Source organism: Equus asinus, chromosome 2, assembly GCF_041296235.1.
Source record: "Equus asinus isolate D_3611 breed Donkey chromosome 2, EquAss-T2T_v2, whole genome shotgun sequence".
Classification (NCBI taxonomy): domain Eukaryota; kingdom Metazoa; phylum Chordata; class Mammalia; order Perissodactyla; family Equidae; genus Equus; species Equus asinus.
In genome coordinates this window covers 180,245,035-180,262,963 of record NC_091791.1, presented here as the reverse complement: position 1 = coordinate 180,262,963, position 17,929 = coordinate 180,245,035, and the positions used below count along the sequence as shown (strand labels likewise).

At 36.2% G+C, this 17,929-nt stretch overlaps 1 protein-coding gene across 8 annotated transcripts in view; it reads left to right on the top strand.

Annotated features, from left to right (window-relative positions):
* RALGAPA1 (Ral GTPase activating protein catalytic subunit alpha 1) overlaps positions 1–17,929 on the top strand; it is a 223,950-nt gene that overhangs the window by 163,367 nt on the left and 42,654 nt on the right. For 7 of the 8 annotated variants that reach the window (XM_044765509.2, XM_070504251.1, XM_070504253.1 and 4 more), the window contains 2 exons: positions 4,005–4,128; positions 14,184–14,339. In XM_044765509.2, the coding sequence (XP_044621444.2) occupies positions 4,005–4,128; positions 14,184–14,339 (280 nt within the window). Of the gene's footprint in view, positions 1–412; positions 472–4,004; positions 4,129–14,183; positions 14,340–17,929 lie in introns of all 8 variants that reach the window. The other variant, XR_011501562.1, reaches the window with a different exon arrangement.

Genomic DNA, 17,929 nt, shown 5'->3' with positions numbered 1-17,929 from the left:
TTTAGTAATTTGTGTCTTTCTAGAAATTTTTCCATTTAATTGAATTTATCTAACTCGTTGGCATACAATTGTTCATAGTATTCCCTTATAATCCTTTTTATTTCTGTAAGGTATATAGTGATGCTTCTTTTTTCATTCCTGATTTTAGTAATTTGAGTCTTCTCTTTTTTTTCCTTGCTCAGTCTAGCTATAGGTTGTTAATTTGGTTTATCATCTCAAAGAACCAATTTTAGGGTTCACTGATTTGTCTCTGTTGTTTTTCTATTCTCTCCATTTCATTTATTTCCACTCTAGTGTTTATCATTTCCTTCTTTCTGCTTGCTTTGAGGTCAGTTGCTCTTCTTTTTATAGTTTTTTTAAGGTGGAAGCTTTGGTTATTGATGTGAGATTTTTTTCCTCTTTTTTAATATAGGCATTTACATCCATAAATTTCCCATTGAGCACTGCTTTACCTGCATGCCATCAGTTTTGGTATGTTATATTTTCATTTTCCTTCATCTCTTAAGTATTTTCTAATTTCCCTTGAGATTTATTCTTTGACCCATCAGTTATTTAGTAGCACATTGTTTCATTTGCGCATAAATGTACATTTCCCATATTTTCTACTTTTTTTTATTTCTAATTCTGTTGTGGTTAGAAAATATACTTTGCGTGATTCCAGTTCTTTCAAATTTATTGAGGGTTGTTTTATGACCTATCTTATGGTTTCTCCTGAACAATGTTCCACGTGTGCTTGAGAAGAATGTGTTTTCTGCTACTGTTGGGTAGAGTGTTCTATAGATGTCTCTTAGGTCTAGTTGGTTTATACTGTTATTCAAGTCTGCTGTTATCTTTGTTGATGATCTCTCAGTTGTTCTTTCCGTTATTGAAAGTGTGGTATTGAAGTCACCAGCTATGAGTTTAGAAATGTCTGTTTCTGCCTTCACTTCTGTCTGGTTTTGCTTCATGTATTTTGAAGTTCTGTTGTTGGTCACATACATGTTTTTAATTTTTATATCTTGTTAGGTTGACTTTTTAACATTATGAAATGTCTCTTTATTTCCACTAACATTTTTTATTTTGAAGTCTGATAGTATATAGTCACTCCAGCTTTCTTGCTGACTGTTTGCATGGTATTTCTTCCCATTTCATTTATTTTCAACTTTGTGTCTTTGAATCAAAAGTGTATTTGGTGATTGTTGTTGTTTGCTTGGTCATTTGTTTATTTTCTAGTGACTTAGCTGAATTAAGCCTGAAAAGTCTTACTTTCCCACAGTGTGCAGCTTCTCATCTCCCTGCTGAAATGTTTTTTAATGTTTTTTATCTTTTAGCCTGGCTACCAAGGGGTCTCCCCTGGGTTGACATAGTCTATGTATTTATTGATGAAAGCTTGTGCTTTAGCCCACTTCACCATTAGATTTTTATTGTTTACTGTGGATATGTGTGTGACTTGGAGGCTGCTGTCACATTCAGAGTGTTGATGTTTTTTTCCTCTTGTTCACCCAGAGATTAGTAGCTTGGAGTTTGCTTTCTGATTGTTCCAAAGAGCATACAGCCTTAGGCATGCACAGTCTTCCAGACTACCAGGATGACTGAATATTGTTAAGTCTTAGCTTCCTAGGATTTGACCCTGAGTTCAAGTAGAGTATTGTTCAACACCAGTGAAGCTTTACCTTGTGTTGATAGGTCTGCGTGGGTTGGGGAGTGCTTTCATGTCTGTCCTACGTCTTGACTCTGATTGCTCCTGTGTGGATGCAGAGTAGTGCATGTGCACAGGCTTCTTGATCCCTAGGATTCACCGTGCACCCAGGAGGACTCTTCTTGGCTATCTCTTCCTGGTTATCTCTATTAAAACTTCTGGCTGCTATGCTGTTTTGCTTATGTCATGGAACTGCTAGCTTCTCTTAATTGCTTTCCACCAAGATCTTCTTTGTTTTTGACAACACTTTTAGGCATGGAGTTCTCCAAGCTTGGTCCCAAAATAACATCCTTCCCCTCTAGCAGAGCTACTGCTGAGTTCTTCATCATTATGACCTGCCTTTCACCCGGGGCAGAACCTCTCTGCCATTATACTTGAGATGGGATCAGGAACCAGCTTTTCCTGGAGCAACACCCTAAATCTGCAAGTAGGCATTTGGGGAAAGATTGGCAGTTTCTCATCTTCTTAGCTTGCTCCTCCTCTCAAACCTCCACCCTACTATTAAGCCAGGTGGGGAAGATTGAGACACACTCAGCCTTCTGCACCTAGAGCTTCTCCTGTAAGAGAGGGAGCTGCATGAGGTAAGGGAGACCTGGTTCTCTCAGCCACAGCTGCCTGGAATAGAGCTTCTGCAACATGGGACTGGTGTGGATGAGATACACAGCCAGCAGCCTGTCTCTCCCAGGGTGAAACCACATTCCCAGATTGGGAACTGGATGGGAAGAGGGAACCCCCGTCTGGGCCTGAGTAGAATGCGCAGGCCAAAGCTTCTGTAACGTGGAGGTGAAGAGATGGGGTATGGGAGCAAGTCATGTCTCAAATGTCAAACACTCTTTCTTACCAGACTTGGTAGGTTTTTTTGAATGAGTGTTTGTCCATTTGCTGTATGCCCTTAGGACAATATCCAGAGACTTTAGATGTCGTTGGGTTTTTTAATTCATTTTCACAGTTAAATTGCTATTTTGCTTGGGAGAGAGTCTCCCAAGATACTTCTTCTGAATTCTGGAAGTCCCTTCTCCCACCAAAGTATATTTTACTGCTTACACTAAATTATCCTAATGACACATCAAATACACCAAAAGTTTGCATAAGTGTTCACCACCTAAGGTGAAATATTGCTATTAGTGAAAACAACTAAAACATCTTTTTTTTTTTTTAAAGATTGGCACCTGAGCTAAGATCCGTTGCCAATCTTCTTTCTTCTTCCCAGTCTTCTTTCTCCTTTCTTCTTCTTCTCCCTCCCCGCCCCCCCCCCCCCGCCCCCCACCAAAGCCCCACAGTACATAGTTGTATATTCTAGTTGTGGTCCTTCTGGCTCTGCTATGTGGGATGCCGCCTCAGCATGGCTTGATGAGCAGTGCTAGGTCTGCACCCAGGATCCGAACTGGTGAAACCCTGGGCCGCCAAAGTGGAGCACGTGAACTTAACCACTCAGCCACAGGGCCAGCCCCACGGGTAAAACATCTTTATTCCTGATTTTAAGTTGCTCATATTGAAACCCACAACCATGACTTGACAACTTCCTCAAGTTGTGCCAGAGATTATTGTTGTCTGACTAATCTTTTAAAGTAACTTCCGTTATTTACTTGTTGTTGTTGTTTTTGGATGTAGTTTGTTTGTTTTTTAATTCAAACATAGTATGGTAGTGAAAACATTGCTACGTAGAATAGGGTGAAAACATTACTTCTAGTCATAAAATTTGTTAGCCCATGCTTTATTGAATCAACCTAGACCAAATATAGTGTGCCCTAGTTAGCTTGGAAAGCCAGATTTCATATAAGAAATTTGCCTTTATGAACATTTTTAATTTTAGGGAGACTTAAAAATAAAGTGTCAAGAACTCATCAGTTACTCCATTCAGTTTTATAATTTTGTGTACACATTTCTTATTGTGTATAAGTACTTTCAAGAAATGGATAATTTCTCATTCATCTCTATATTCCTACTTAGTTTTATTTCTAAAACACAATCCCTTTAACTCTGAGATTCAGCCATATTGCACGCCAGGCAGCTCTTCACATGCTTCATGCATTCACACCTGCCTGTCTCTCTGATACTTTCTCTTCTTCATTTGTCACATTTTCCTTACCTTTACTCAATTCAATATTACCTTCTCCTTTTAAGTTTCTCCAGGCAGAAGTAATCATGCCTTTCTTGTGTTGTAATGGCAATTTTGTAACTTTCATAATTTTTTATTTATAATTACATTAGATTTAGTTCATTTTCATCTTTTTATTGCCACGTACTTTGTACATAGAACTTATTATTGGATGAATGAATGTATAAATTAATGACCAAATGGATGGTGTAATCTCTTGTTTTACAGCCGAGAGACACACAAGATTGCAGTATTTTATGTTGCTGAAGGACAAGAAGACAAACATTCCATTCTCACCAATACAGGAGGAAGTCAAGCGTATGAGGATTTTGTAGCTGGTCTTGGTTGGGAGGTATTGTTTTTAAATTATACCAAATACCATTTTATTTCGGTTTGGAAGCAGTGATTTCTGGTTTTTTCCCCCAAGTTTATTTTAGAAGCGTTATTTTAGGAGACTCAACAACTTAACAATGGGTTTCTTATTGTTTTTGCCTTACATCTCGTCTACAAAGACACAGCAGTTGGGACTTTGAAAGGAGAATTGTTGACTATTTTCTGAGACAATAAGTTGTCAGAAAATACTAAATTCATAGGTTTAGAAGCGCTGGATTTTCCTCACAGCTGTAATCACTAGACTAGTGGTCTTCAGACTAAGATATGAATATCCCTAGGGCTACACCAAGGCTTTCTAGGAGGCACGTCAGCATGGTTAGTTTTAAGGAGATTAGTTTCTAGATCCTCAACTTTACTAAAATTAATGCCAAAGAACCCTTCTGCAGTCTCGTGCCTCTCCTTTTCTATTCTTCAACTTTGTATCAGAAAGTTTGAAAGATGCTGCACTTTGTGTCATCCTGGCAACCAACTCATGTCAAGGTTCCTGTACCATATCTGTCTATCTTAGAATTATAACTCAGAAGTAAGATACTTGTCAGAGATTTGTATTAATATGTTTATTTAAATTGAAAAATGAAGTTTCAGACATGTTCTAATAGAAAGTGACTTTGATGTAGTTGATTGATTTGTCATTAAATTAATAGCAGACATTTTATATATATTCTGTCAGCCAAATCTGTAGCTTTAAGGTTTTGATGAAATGTACTTAAAGTATATATATATATAAGACTTATGGTACACTGGAAATTATATCTTTTACAACAGTTTAAACTTATGATTAAAATTTTCATTATACTTGTCAATTTAATACATAGTTTCACAAAATTCTTGTAGAGAGTACACAAGCAAAGTTGTTAAAGACCACTGCACAAGACCGTAATCTCCTAGAGGGTGGTCACTTTCATCTCACTGACTTTTCCTTTTAAATCTCAATGCCTTGCACAGTGTCAAACACGTAAGCCTTTATCATTCAGTTTGTTTTTATGGCTGATCTAACCTGCTGTCTCACCTTCAGTGAGTTACTGGAGCTCTCTGGAGCTGTCTGCATATTTGTGGAAGTTAGTATACTATTATACCAAACAGACATCATGTGAAGTTCAGTTGAGACTATGTGTGTGAAAGTGCTTTGGAAAATATAAGAAACGTTATAAGTAGATTTTCTGTTAAAAAAACAAACCAAACAGAAAGTATTAGTAAAAGCCAAGGACATTCTGAAATGAACAAATTAGGAGTACTCACACTTCCAAATTTCAAAACTTAGTACAAGTCAATGCTAATCAAACAGTGCGGTACTTGCACCAAGGATAGACATATTAATGAATGGAATGGAATTGAGATTCCTGAAATACACCCACAAATCTGAAGTCAACTGATTTTTGACAGGATGCCAAGACCATGCAATGGAGAAAGAATAGTCTTTTCAACAAATGGTGCTAGAACAACTGGATAAGCACATGCAAAAGAATGAAGTTGGACTCTTACCTCACACTATATACACACTATATAATAAAAATTAACTCAAAATGGATCAAAGACCTAAATGTAAGAGCTAAAACTGTAAAACTCTTAGAAGACAGTATAGAGGTAAATCTTCATGACCTTGGATTTGGCAAAAGAGTCTTCTTTCTTTTCTCCCAGCTTTATTGAGGTATGATTGACAAATAAAAGGGATTCTTAGATATGACACTGAAAACATGAGCAACAAAGGAAAAGGTAAATAAATTGAACTTCATCAAAATTTCAACTTTTGTAGTTCAAAGGATACCATCAACAAGGTGAAAAGACAACCCATAGAATTGGAGAAAATAATTGCAAATCATATGTGTGATAAAGGACTTGATCTAAGATATACAAAGAACTCATATGAATCAGTAATTAGAAAACAGCCCAATTAAAAAATGGCCAAAGGACCTGAATAAACATTTCTCCAAAGATGATATTACAAATGACCAATAAGCACATGGAAAGATACGCAACATCATTTTCTATCAGGGGAATGGAAATAAAAACCACAATGAGATTCTGTATATAGAAAACCCTAAAGAATCCTCCAAAGAACTGTTAGAAATAATTAATGAATACAGTAAAGTTGCCGGGTACAAAATCAGTATGCAAAAATCAGTCCCATTTCTATACATGAACAATGAACTAGCCCAAAAAAGAAATCAGGAATACAGTCCCATTTACAATCACAACAAACAGAATAAAATACACAGGAATAAATTTAACCAAGGAGGTGAAAGACCCGTCCAGTGAAAACTATAAGACATTATTGAAAGAAATCAGAGAAGATATAAAGAAATGGAAAGATATTCCATGCTTATGGATTGAAAGAATTAACATAGTTAAAATGTCCATATTACCTAAGGCAATCTACAGATTCAATGCAATCTCAATCAGAATCCCAACAACATTTTTCACAGAAATAGAACAAAGAATTCTAAAATTTATATGAAACAACAAAAGACCCCGAATAGCCAAAGCAATCCTAAGAAAAAAGAACAAACCTGGAGGTTTCACACTCCCTATTTCAATATATACCACAAAGCTATAGTAATCAAAACAGCATGTTACTGGCAGAAAAATAGACAACACAGATCCATGGAACAGAATTGAGAGCCCAGAGATAAACCCACACACCTATGGACAGCTAATTTTCAACAAAGGAGCCAAGAACATACAATGGAGAAAAGAAAGTCTCTTTAATAAATGGTGTTGGGAAAACTGGACAGCCACATGCAAAAGAATGAAACTGGACCACTGTATTACCCCATACACAAAAATTAACTCAAAGTAGATTAAAGATGTGAATTTAAGACCTGAAACCATAAAACTCCTAGAAGAAAACATGGGCAGTATGCTCCTTGACATTGATCTTAGCATTATATTTTTGAATATCATTGTCTCCTCACACAAGGGAAACAAAAGACAAAATAAATAAATGGGACTACATCAAACTAAAAAGTTTCTGCACAGCAAAGAAAACCATCAACAAAACAAAAAGACCATCCACCAACTGGGAGAAGATATTTGCAAATCATGTTCAATAATGGATTAATCTCCAAAATATATAAAGAACTCATACATTTCAAAAAACAAAAAAATGAACAACCCAATTAAAAAATAGGTAAAGGATATGAACAGACATTTTCCAAGGAAAATATACAGATGGCCAACAGGCACGTGAAGAGATGTTCAGCATCACCAATTATTAAGGAATACAAGTCGAAACTACAATGAGATATCACCTCATAGTCATCAGAATGGCTATTATTTAAGAGACAAGAAATAAATGTTGGGGAAGATGTAGAGAAACAGGAGCTCTCACTCTGCTGGTGGGAATGTAAATTGGTGCAGCCACTATAGAAACACTATGGAGATTTCTCAAAAAATTGAAAATAAGAATACTGTATAATTCAGCTATTCCACTTCTGGGTATTTATTCAAAGAACACAAAAACACTGATTCAAAAAGATATATGCACCCTTCAGATGTTCGTTGGAGCATTATTCACAATAGCCATGACTTGGAAGCAACTGCAGTGCCCATGAACAGATGATTGGATGACAACATGGATGGACCTTGAAGGAATTATGCTAAGTGAAATAAGTCAGACAGAGAAAGACAATTAGACTATGACTTCACTCATATGTGGAAGATAAACAAACAAACACATAGATACAGAGAACAGATTGGCAGGTACCAGAGGGGAGGGGGCAGGGAAAGGGAAAAAGGGGTAAATGGGCACATGTGTATGGTGATAAATGGCAACTAGACTTTTGGTGGTGAACATGATGCAGTCTATACAAAAGTCAAAATATGATGTACACCTGAAGTTTATATAATGTTACAAACCAGTGTGACCTCAAGAAAAGTAAAAAACCACAATGAGATACCACTTCATACCCATTAGGATGGCTGGAATCAAAGAGTGAGATAATAACAACTGTAGGCTAGGATTCGAAACAACCAAACCCTCATATCCTGCTAGTTAGGGAATGTGAAATGGTGTAACCACTGTCAGAAGCAGTCACACTGCTCATTAAACAATGAAACATTGAATTACCATGTGACCAGAAATTCCACTCTTAGGCATATAGCCAAGAAAACTGAAAGTGTATGTCCACACAAAAACTTGTACATGAATGTTTATAGCAGCCTTACTCATAATGTCCAAAAGATGGAAACAGCCCAAATGTCCATCAGTGAATGAATGGATAAACAAAATGTGGGTTATTTATATAATGGAATATTATTTGGCCATTAAGAGGAATGAAGTACTGACATGTGCTACAATGTGGATGTACCTTGAAAACATGCTAAATGAAAGAAACCAGTCACAAAGACCACGTAGTTTGGTCCATTTATATGAAATATCCGCAATAGGAACATATATATATATGTATCTACAGAAAGTAGATTAATGGTTGCTTAAGGCTGGTTAGGAAGGTGAGAGAAGATGGGGGTGACAGCTAAAGGGTACAGGGTTTCTTTCCGAAGTGATGAAAGTGTTCTGAAACTGACTGTGGTAGTGATGCACTTATCTGTAAATATAGTAAAATTCATTAAGTTGTACAGTAGGAACTTTCACTTCTGAGAAGATCAAGTAGACATACTCTCCCTATTCTTCACACTAAGTACAACAAAAACCCTGGACATTATGTATAGAACAAACATAAGAAGACGCTAAAAGGTGGAGAAAAGAAGACAGACCAACTAGGGAATTTGGGACCAAGGAATGACATGGTGGTAAATTCTCAGGGTTTTCTTTTTGCCTTATATATCCCAGATTTGGAGCTGAAGAAGCTAGCAACCTAGAAACGTCAAGTGCAGACTGAAAATAACCAATGAAAGCCCACTCTTTCTAGCCAAAGGACCCAGAAAGGCACAATCTAGAAAGATAGAAAACATTTAGACAGTAACTGCTCTACTCCAGCCAAACACCACAGAAAATACTGTGACCCCAAGCCCCCCCCCCACCCCCCCGATGACAAAGGTTGATTAGGGAGCCTCAGAGTACCACCGGAGTAGTACCATATAGTCTTAGAGAAGGCCGGGTAGAAAACTAAGACTTTTCTTTCTGCCAGCTGATAGCTAGTCCCCCATCCACACCCCACACACAGTGCCGGTGGAGACTACAGGAGTAACCTGGAATTCCCTCCCCTCAGCAGTAATTAGGTTCCCCTTCCCCCCTCCACTGGGGTAGGTCAGAAGAGGCCTAGTGGAGAATTAGACCTGTCACCATCACCCAGCAATATTGAGATCACCCCCACCACTGTGTCAGTGGACCACATAGGAAGCCAGAACTCCTACCTCAATCCAGCAGTAATGAGGATCTCCCCTCCCTGGGTGTCAGTGGAAGTTAAGTGGGGAACCTGGCCATGAGACAGCACTGCCCACTTCGCTGACAGAGCTGTGTCACAAAACAGCCAGCTAAAACAGAAAGTTTAAATAAGATTCATAGTCTCATAACGTTATATGACAATATCCAGGCTTCAATCAAAAATCATACCAAGAACCAGGATGGTCTCAAACTGAATGAATAGAAAATAATAGACACTAACATCAACAAGCTATTAGAAGCACAGTTAAAATAAATGAAAAATAGAAAGTCTCAACAAAGAAATGACAGATATGAGGAAGAATTTAATGGAAATTTTAGAACTGAAAATATAATAAATGAAAAGCTCAGTAGATGGGCCCAGCAACAGAGTCAGGTAGAGATGGGGATACAGAAGAATGAATCAGTCAACTAGAAGATAGAACAATAAAAATTAACCTGAACAGCAGAGAGAGAATAGACTTAAAGATAATGAAGAGAGCATCAGGGACCTGTAGGACTATGACAGAAGATCCTGTTATCTGAGTCCCAGAAGGAGAGGAAAAAGAGGTTGGGCCTGGAAATTACTTGAAAAAATAATGTTGAAGACTTCCCAAATTTGGCAAGAGAAGTAAAGCTGAAAAAACTACAGATTGAAGAAGCTGAGTTAAACCCAAACGGGATAAATCTAAGGAAATTCATACTAAAATGCACCATAATTAAACTTGTAAAAACTAAAGACAAAAAGTCTCAAAAGCATCCAGAGAAAAATTGTACCCTATCTATAAGGGGAAAAAAATTAGAATGATAAATTTCCCATCAGAACTACTGTTGGCGAGAGGAAGTGACATAATATTTTTCAAGTGCTGAGAGAAAAAAACTGTCAACCCAGAGTCTGCTGGCTAACGAAGGAATGAAGCAAAACATTCTCAGGTGAAGGAAAACTTAGAGAACTTGTTATCAGCAGACCTACCCTAAAAGAACCACTAAAAGAAGTTCTATTAACAGGAAGGAAAAGATAGAAGGAACCTTGGAACATCAGGAAGAGAGAGCATGGCAAGAAAAAAATAATGGCTGAATACACTAGGCTTCACTTCTCCTCTTGAGTTTTCTTAATTATGTTTGATAGTTGATGCAGAAATTACTTCACTGTCTGACATGTTTCTAAATGAAAATATTCATGGCAATTATAAACGGGAGGGTAAAGGGGCATAAAGTGAGGTAGAGTTTCTATATTTCGCTCAAACTGGTAAAATGACAGCATCAGTAGACTGTGATAAGTTATATACATACAGTATAATACCAGGGGCAACCACTGAAAACCGTTTACCAAATGATACACTCAAAAAATGATAGATAAATAAAAATGGAATTTGAGAAAATGTTCATGTAACCCATAGAAGGAAGGAAAAATAAAACAGGGAAGCAAAAAACAGAGAAAATAAACAGAAAACAAAAAATAAAATGGCAGACTTAAACTCTAACATATCAATCATTACATGAAATATAAATGGTCTAAATATACCAATTAAAAATTGACAGAGTGGATTAAAAAACATAACCCACCTATATGTTGTAAAAGAAACTTCAAATATAACAATTTAGGCTGGTGGAAAGTAATAGGATGAGAAAAGTTAGATTGTGCAAATATTAATCAAAGGAAAGCCAGAGTGGCTACAATAATATTAGATAAGGTAGACTTCGGAGCAAAGAAAATTACCAGAGACAGGGGTACATGATGTAACAATAAAAGAGTCACTCTGCTGAGAAGACATAGCAGTCCTAAATGTGTGTGCAGCAAACCACAGAACAGAAATAATGTGAAGCAAGGCTGACAGAACTGAAAGAAGAAATAGACAAATGCACAATCATAGATGGAGACTTCACCCGTCTCTCAACAACTGAGAGAAGAACTGACAAAAAGTCAGCAAGTATATAGAAGACCTCAACAACACCGTCAACCAACAGCATCTGATTGACATTTATAAAACACTCCACCCAACAACATCAGAATATTCTTTTCACGTGCCCATGGAACAAATCCCAAGGTAGACTGTATATTGGGCCGTGAAACAACCGTCAGGAAATTTAAAAGCATGTACAGTATGTTCTCCAACTACAAACTTGAAATCATTAACACAACAATAACAGGAAAATCTCCAAACACTTGGAAAGGTTACATACTGTGTAATTCCGTTTGTATAACATATTCAAAATGACATTTTTGGTAGTGAAGAACAGATTAGTTATTGCCAGGGGTTAAGGAGGGGATGGAGTAGGAAGGAAGTGGGTGTGGTTCGTGTAACAGGGCAACATGGGGGATCCTTGTGGTAATGAAAATATCTGTCTCTTACCCATGTCAGTGTCGGTATCCTGGTTGTAATATATTTTGCAATATTTTTGTTTTTAATGTTTATAATATGTTTTGCATTGGGAGAATCTGGGTAAGGAGTACATAGAATCTCTTTTTATTATTTCTTAAAATTTCGTGTGAATCTACAATTATCTTTAAATAAAAAGTTTAATTAAAAAAAATAGAGATCGGGGCAGCCCCGTGGCCGAGTGGTTCAAGTTCCACGCTTTCTCCTTTGGCAGCCCGGGTTCATGGGTTTGGATCCTGGGCGTGGACCTACTCCACTCATCCGCCTCTCTGTGGAGGCATCCCACGTAGAAAATAGTGGAAGATTGGCACAGATGTTAGTTCAGGGTGAGTTTTCCTCACCAAAAAACAAAACAAACAAAGGGAGATCAGTAAGTGTTACAGAAGTGTTTATAGCAAAGGAACACTAAACTGAGACTTTCTCCTTTACACAGAGAATTGACTTGAAAATAAATAACTTTCTCACTAAAACAAAACAACAAAAAATCTACACCAAGATAGCATTTTTCACCTTTCAGATTAGCAAAGTTCATAAAGTTTGATACTCTATTTGAGAGGGTATGAGGGAAACAGGCACTCCATACACTGTTGGTGCCGTCCACGGGGAGCAGTTTGGTGGTGGGTTTCAAAATTAGAAGTGCGGGGGCTGGCCCCGTGGCCAAGTGGTTAAGTTCGCGCGCTCTGCTGCAGGTGGCCCAGTGTTTCGTTGGTTCGAATCCTGGGCGTGGACATGGCACTGCTCATCAAACCATGCTGAGGCAGCGTCCCACATACCACGGCTAGAAGGACCCACAACGAAGAATATACAACTATGTACTGGGGGGCTTTGGGGAGAAAAAGGGAAAAAATAAAATCTTTAAAAAAAAAAAAATTAGAAGTGCGTATGGCCTTTGTCTTACAGTTCCTCTTTTGACTATTTTGTCCTACAGATCTGCTTTCACAAATGCAGCATGACATGTGTTCAGTGTTATTCACTGCAGCACTGACTGTAATAGCAAAAGATTGGAAACAGCCGAAATATCCTTTAAGTAGGGGACTAGTTAAATTATTGTATATCAGGAAAATGGACTTCTGTGAATCCATGAAAACAAAAACAATGAAGAAGCTCTTTACTTACCAATAGGAGTATTTTTAAAGGTATTTTCAGTGCAAAAAAGCAAGATGGAGAACATTGTATATGCATTTTGTGTGTGTGTATACACACATATATAAAAATTTAATTGTATGTACAGAGAACATTTTTGGATTGATACTTAAGAAATTCCTTTCTGGGAGGGGAACTGAGTAGCTGGAGACGAGAGATATGGAAGGAAGAATTTTGGTATATCTTTTGAATTTTTACTTATGTTAATGTATTACTGAGTCAGAAAAATAAATTTAAAAATATTATAAGTGATTGAGGCAATCTTGTGGTAATGGCATAAAAACTAATTTGTTACTCATATGTTTAGCCAGTGGTAACTGATATTGACAGCTGAGATATGTTCAGCTTACCTGGTACAGAGCTTTGTTTCTATAATTTTCTACTTTATCAGATATTCAGATTTTATTATTTAAAAGCATATGCATAAGTAGTTTCTCCGAGTGGAGAGGTACAAACAATATTTAAATTTTGTTTCTTTTTTTCTTTCCAGTATTTCTTTAATTTTCTATGATGAACACAAGTTGGTGGCTTCTGTGTATTGCACAAGTCCAGGAAATATCATCCAATGCAATGACCCTGATATTAGCATGTATTATATTTATAATCAGGAAAAAAATATTTAAAAATCTTTGCACAGATTAGTTTGTATTTTTCAATGCATTCAAAGTGTAGTTAAGTTCTGCATTTTTATATTTTTGTTCTGGGCTGTGATAGGTGCCAATAATTAGGAAACCAGTTTTGATGAGTAAATGTATGACATACCTAATTAATCATTTTATCAAAGTAACACTACTGTTTTAACTCTTCCCCAAATCATTTCCAGTCTTGATTTTTGCCACTTGGTTTTTACTCTCTGGTGTTGTTGTCTCCCCACAGCCTTTATAATTTATCGTTAGCACCTAGTAGCCTAACAAAAGATGCATACTGCACAGCAGTTGATTTCTTTCCTAATTAACTCCTACTAATTAGAGATCCTCAAATACTTAAGAAACAATACCAGTGTGAACAGAGCAGCTCTAACTAATAATTCTGGCTCAAGTATTGGTTGATAACATGCAAGACACTTTTTCCCCATGTTTTTGCAAAGTGAGAAATTTGAATCTTTTTCAGTAGTGAATTTTTGAGTTTTGTTTAGTTGATCAGTATTATGTGACTCTTCATTGCTTCTAGGTAAATCTTACAAACCATTGTGGTTTCATGGGAGGACTACAAAAAAACAAAAGCACTGGACTGACCACGCCATATTTTGCTACCTCTACAGTAGAAGTAGTATTTCATGTATCGACAAGAATGCCTTCTGATTCTGATGACTCTCTGACCAAAAAAGTAAGTGCTGAGAAAAAAAGTTCTCAGAATTTTGAAATCCTAGTCATTAAGAAAATTAATACATATATAAGGCAGTAATCTAAATCATCAAGCACTATTTCTGAGTGCTCTTCACCCAATACTGTCTTCAGAAACAGGATTGTTGTAGAGCAAACTGTTTTCCTTAATGATACAATTGAAGGTTATAGTCTTAACAAAGGATTTGTCTTCAAGAAAACAGGGATGTGATAAATTGAAAAACTTCTGCGTATTTTCAAATTGGTGAAATTATATTTCAAGCCCCTTCACACATGGATAGATATAATGTTTATATTGGTTGAGGGAGAGGAAAAAGAAATGTAAATTATTATAAAGCACTTAAAATATCACATGCTATATTGTAAATTTTCACTAAAACTAATATAGCAGATAAAATAAGCCTTAATTAAAGTTTGCTACCTTAGAATTTATGAGAGATATAGTGGAACAGTTTTGATGGCCCACATCTTTTAAAATCTACACCACCATTTTGCTCTAGCTGGCGCCAGCATTCAAAAACTGCTCTGGTGACCACAGAGATACCTCAGAGCACCGTGGTATGGTTTTGTTAGGGCGAAACATCTTTAAGAGTAAAATCTTGGCCAACTCTTCTTTTCTTTACCTTCTCCTTCTCCTCATCTTCCTCTTCCTCCTCCTCAGTTTATTCAAAACTGCTGGTGAATGTAACCAACTTAATATCATAGGTCATTTGACTTGATAGGCTGTTGCCTGATATCAAAGCTCTTCACGCTTCATTGACAAGCTATGATATCAGTGTTATTCTCACACTGTTTTAAAAAGGAACTTCAAAACTCGTCTCAAATATTTTATAAGATTAATTTAATACCCTGATGTCTTTTGTTTACATTTTAGAATACTGTTGCAAACTACCTATTAAGATGAATATGGTTAGTAAAACTAATATATAGATGCTAGTTAGACTGAATGAGAAGTAAAGGTGGGGGTAATTGATAAATGTAGGAAAGTAAATTCAGTAACAGGTTTGCTATAAAATTTCTTGGCATGTAGTTTTTAAAAGTACAAAATGAGCCGTGAATACTGACAAGAAGATGGTGAAGAGTTAGATTGGAGTAAAATGTCGTTAAAACTTCAATTAAGCACTTTCTTCCATCATCTCATTTTAAATTGTATGAAAATAAGCCATACCCAAATTAGAGACAATTATGAATATAGTGCAAAAAGATAAATAATTTTAATCTTTAAGAACTTGGCAGTGACTCATGTTTATCATTTTCGTGGCTCCATGGATACAACTTTTAAATCCTAGAGCAGAGTATAAAATTAATAGTATCGTAGATTGCAAACGTAAGAACAGAACAAAGTGCATCATTTTTTATTGAAATGCTTTTTTTTAAAAGAAAATTGTCAGGATATTTTCACTTCACTGTATTAAATTTGGTAATTATATAGTACTTGAAATTTTATTCCTGCGACCTTTGTAGAAATGTCAAATAAGTAAGATTTCTTATTTCCTTCAAAACAAAATTAAGGGTTTGTCCTTAATTAAGAAGAATCTGAAATGGATATTTAACAATCCATTATCATAACAAAATTAATTTTGGAGATGATAACACTAAGAATTATTAAATGATTGAGTTCTAATTCAAACTATACCCTTAAATAGTGAAATTTTTAAGTACTAGGTTTATTAGAGAATTTTGAGAGATTAAACCTTGAACACTAATAGTTTGTTTCATCTATAAATACAGAGTTTTTTTATTGTGGTAAAATAACATAAAACTTACCATTTTAACCATTTTTAAATGTACAGTTAATTGGCATAAAGTTCATTTACAGTGTTGTACAACCATCACAAGTATCCATTTCTAGAACTTTTTCATTTAGTTCAAAATATTTTTCTGAGAATTCTTTGATCTGTATGTTATTTAGAAGTGTATTGTTTAATCTCCAAGTATTTTGAGGTTTTCCAGCAATCTTTTTGTTATTGATTTCTAGTTTAATTCCGTGTGGTCTGAAAGCAGACATTGTGTAATTTCCATTCTTTTAAATTTGTTAAGCTGTGTTTTATGGCCCAAATGTAGTCTTTCTGGTGAATGTTCCATGTGAGTGGGATAAAAATGTGTAATCTGCTATTGAAGTAGTCTGCAAATGTTGGTTACATCCAGTTGATTGATGGAGCTTTTGAGTTTAACTATATTCTTAGCAATTTTCTGGCTGCTGGATCTCTCCATTTCTAATAGAGACGTGCTAAAGTCTCCAACCATAACAGTGGGTTCTTGTATTTTTCCTTGGAGTTCTCTGAGTTTTTGCCTTATGTATTTTGACACTCTGTTGTTAGGCACATGCTCATTAAGGATTGGTTACGTCTTCTTGAATACTGACCCCTTTATCTTTAAGTAATGCCCCTCTTTATCCCTGAAACTTTCCTTGCTCTGAAGTCTTCTCTGTCTAAAATTAATATAGCTACTCCCACTGTCTTTTGTATATCTTTCTCCATCCCTTAACTTTTAATCTGTAGCTGTCTTTATATTTAAAGTGGGTTTCTTGTAAACAACGTGTACTTGGGTCTTGTTTTTTTGATCCATTCTGACAGTCTCAGTCTTTTAATTGATGTTTATAGTGGTCTTTGATATCATTGAATTAATATCTGCTGTATTTGTTACTGTTTTCTATTTTTTATCCTTGTTCTTTGTTCTATTTTTCACTTTTTCTGCCTTTTGTGTTTATAATTGAGCTTTTTTTTTTTTTTAAAGACTGGCACCTGAGCTAACATCTGTTGCCAATCTTTTTCTTCTTCTTCTTCTTCCTCTTCTTCTTCCTCCTCCTCCTCCTCCTTTCCTCCTCTCCTCCTCCTCTCCTCCTCCTCTCCTCCTCCTCTCCTCCTCCTCCCCCTCCTTCTTTTTTTCTTCTTCTCCTCCTTCTCCTTCTCCCCAAAGCCCCCCAGCACATACTTGTGTATTCTAGTTGTAAGTGCTTCTGGTTGTGCTGTGTGGGATGCCACCTCAGCATGGCCTGATGAGTGGTGCCATGTCCACGCCCAGGATCCAAACCAGTGAAACCCTGGGCTGCCAAAGCAGTGCGCTGAAACTTAACCATTTGGCCATGGGGCCGGCCCCGATAATTGAGCATTTTATATGATTTCATTTTCTCTCCTTTCTTAACATATCAATTATACTTCCTTTCTTTTTTAACTTTTTTTAGTCATCACCCTAGAGTTTGTACTATACATTTACAACTAATCCACTTCTGCTTTCAAATAACACTATACTGCTTCATGGGTACTGCAAGTACCTTATAATAACACAGTATGCACAGTTCTTCCCTCCTATCCCTTGTATGATTGCTGTCATTCATTTCACTTATACATAAGCATACATAATCAAATGCATTGTTGCAATTATTGATTCTCACTTCCTTTCTTTATATAGATCTGAATTTCTAACCTATATCATTTTACTTTTCTCTTGAAGAACTTTTTAACATTTTATGTAAGGCAGGTCTACTGGCAACATATGCCCTCAATTTTTGTTTGTCTGAGACAGTCTTTATTCTCCTATACTTTTGAAGGATAATTTTGCAGGGTACAGAGT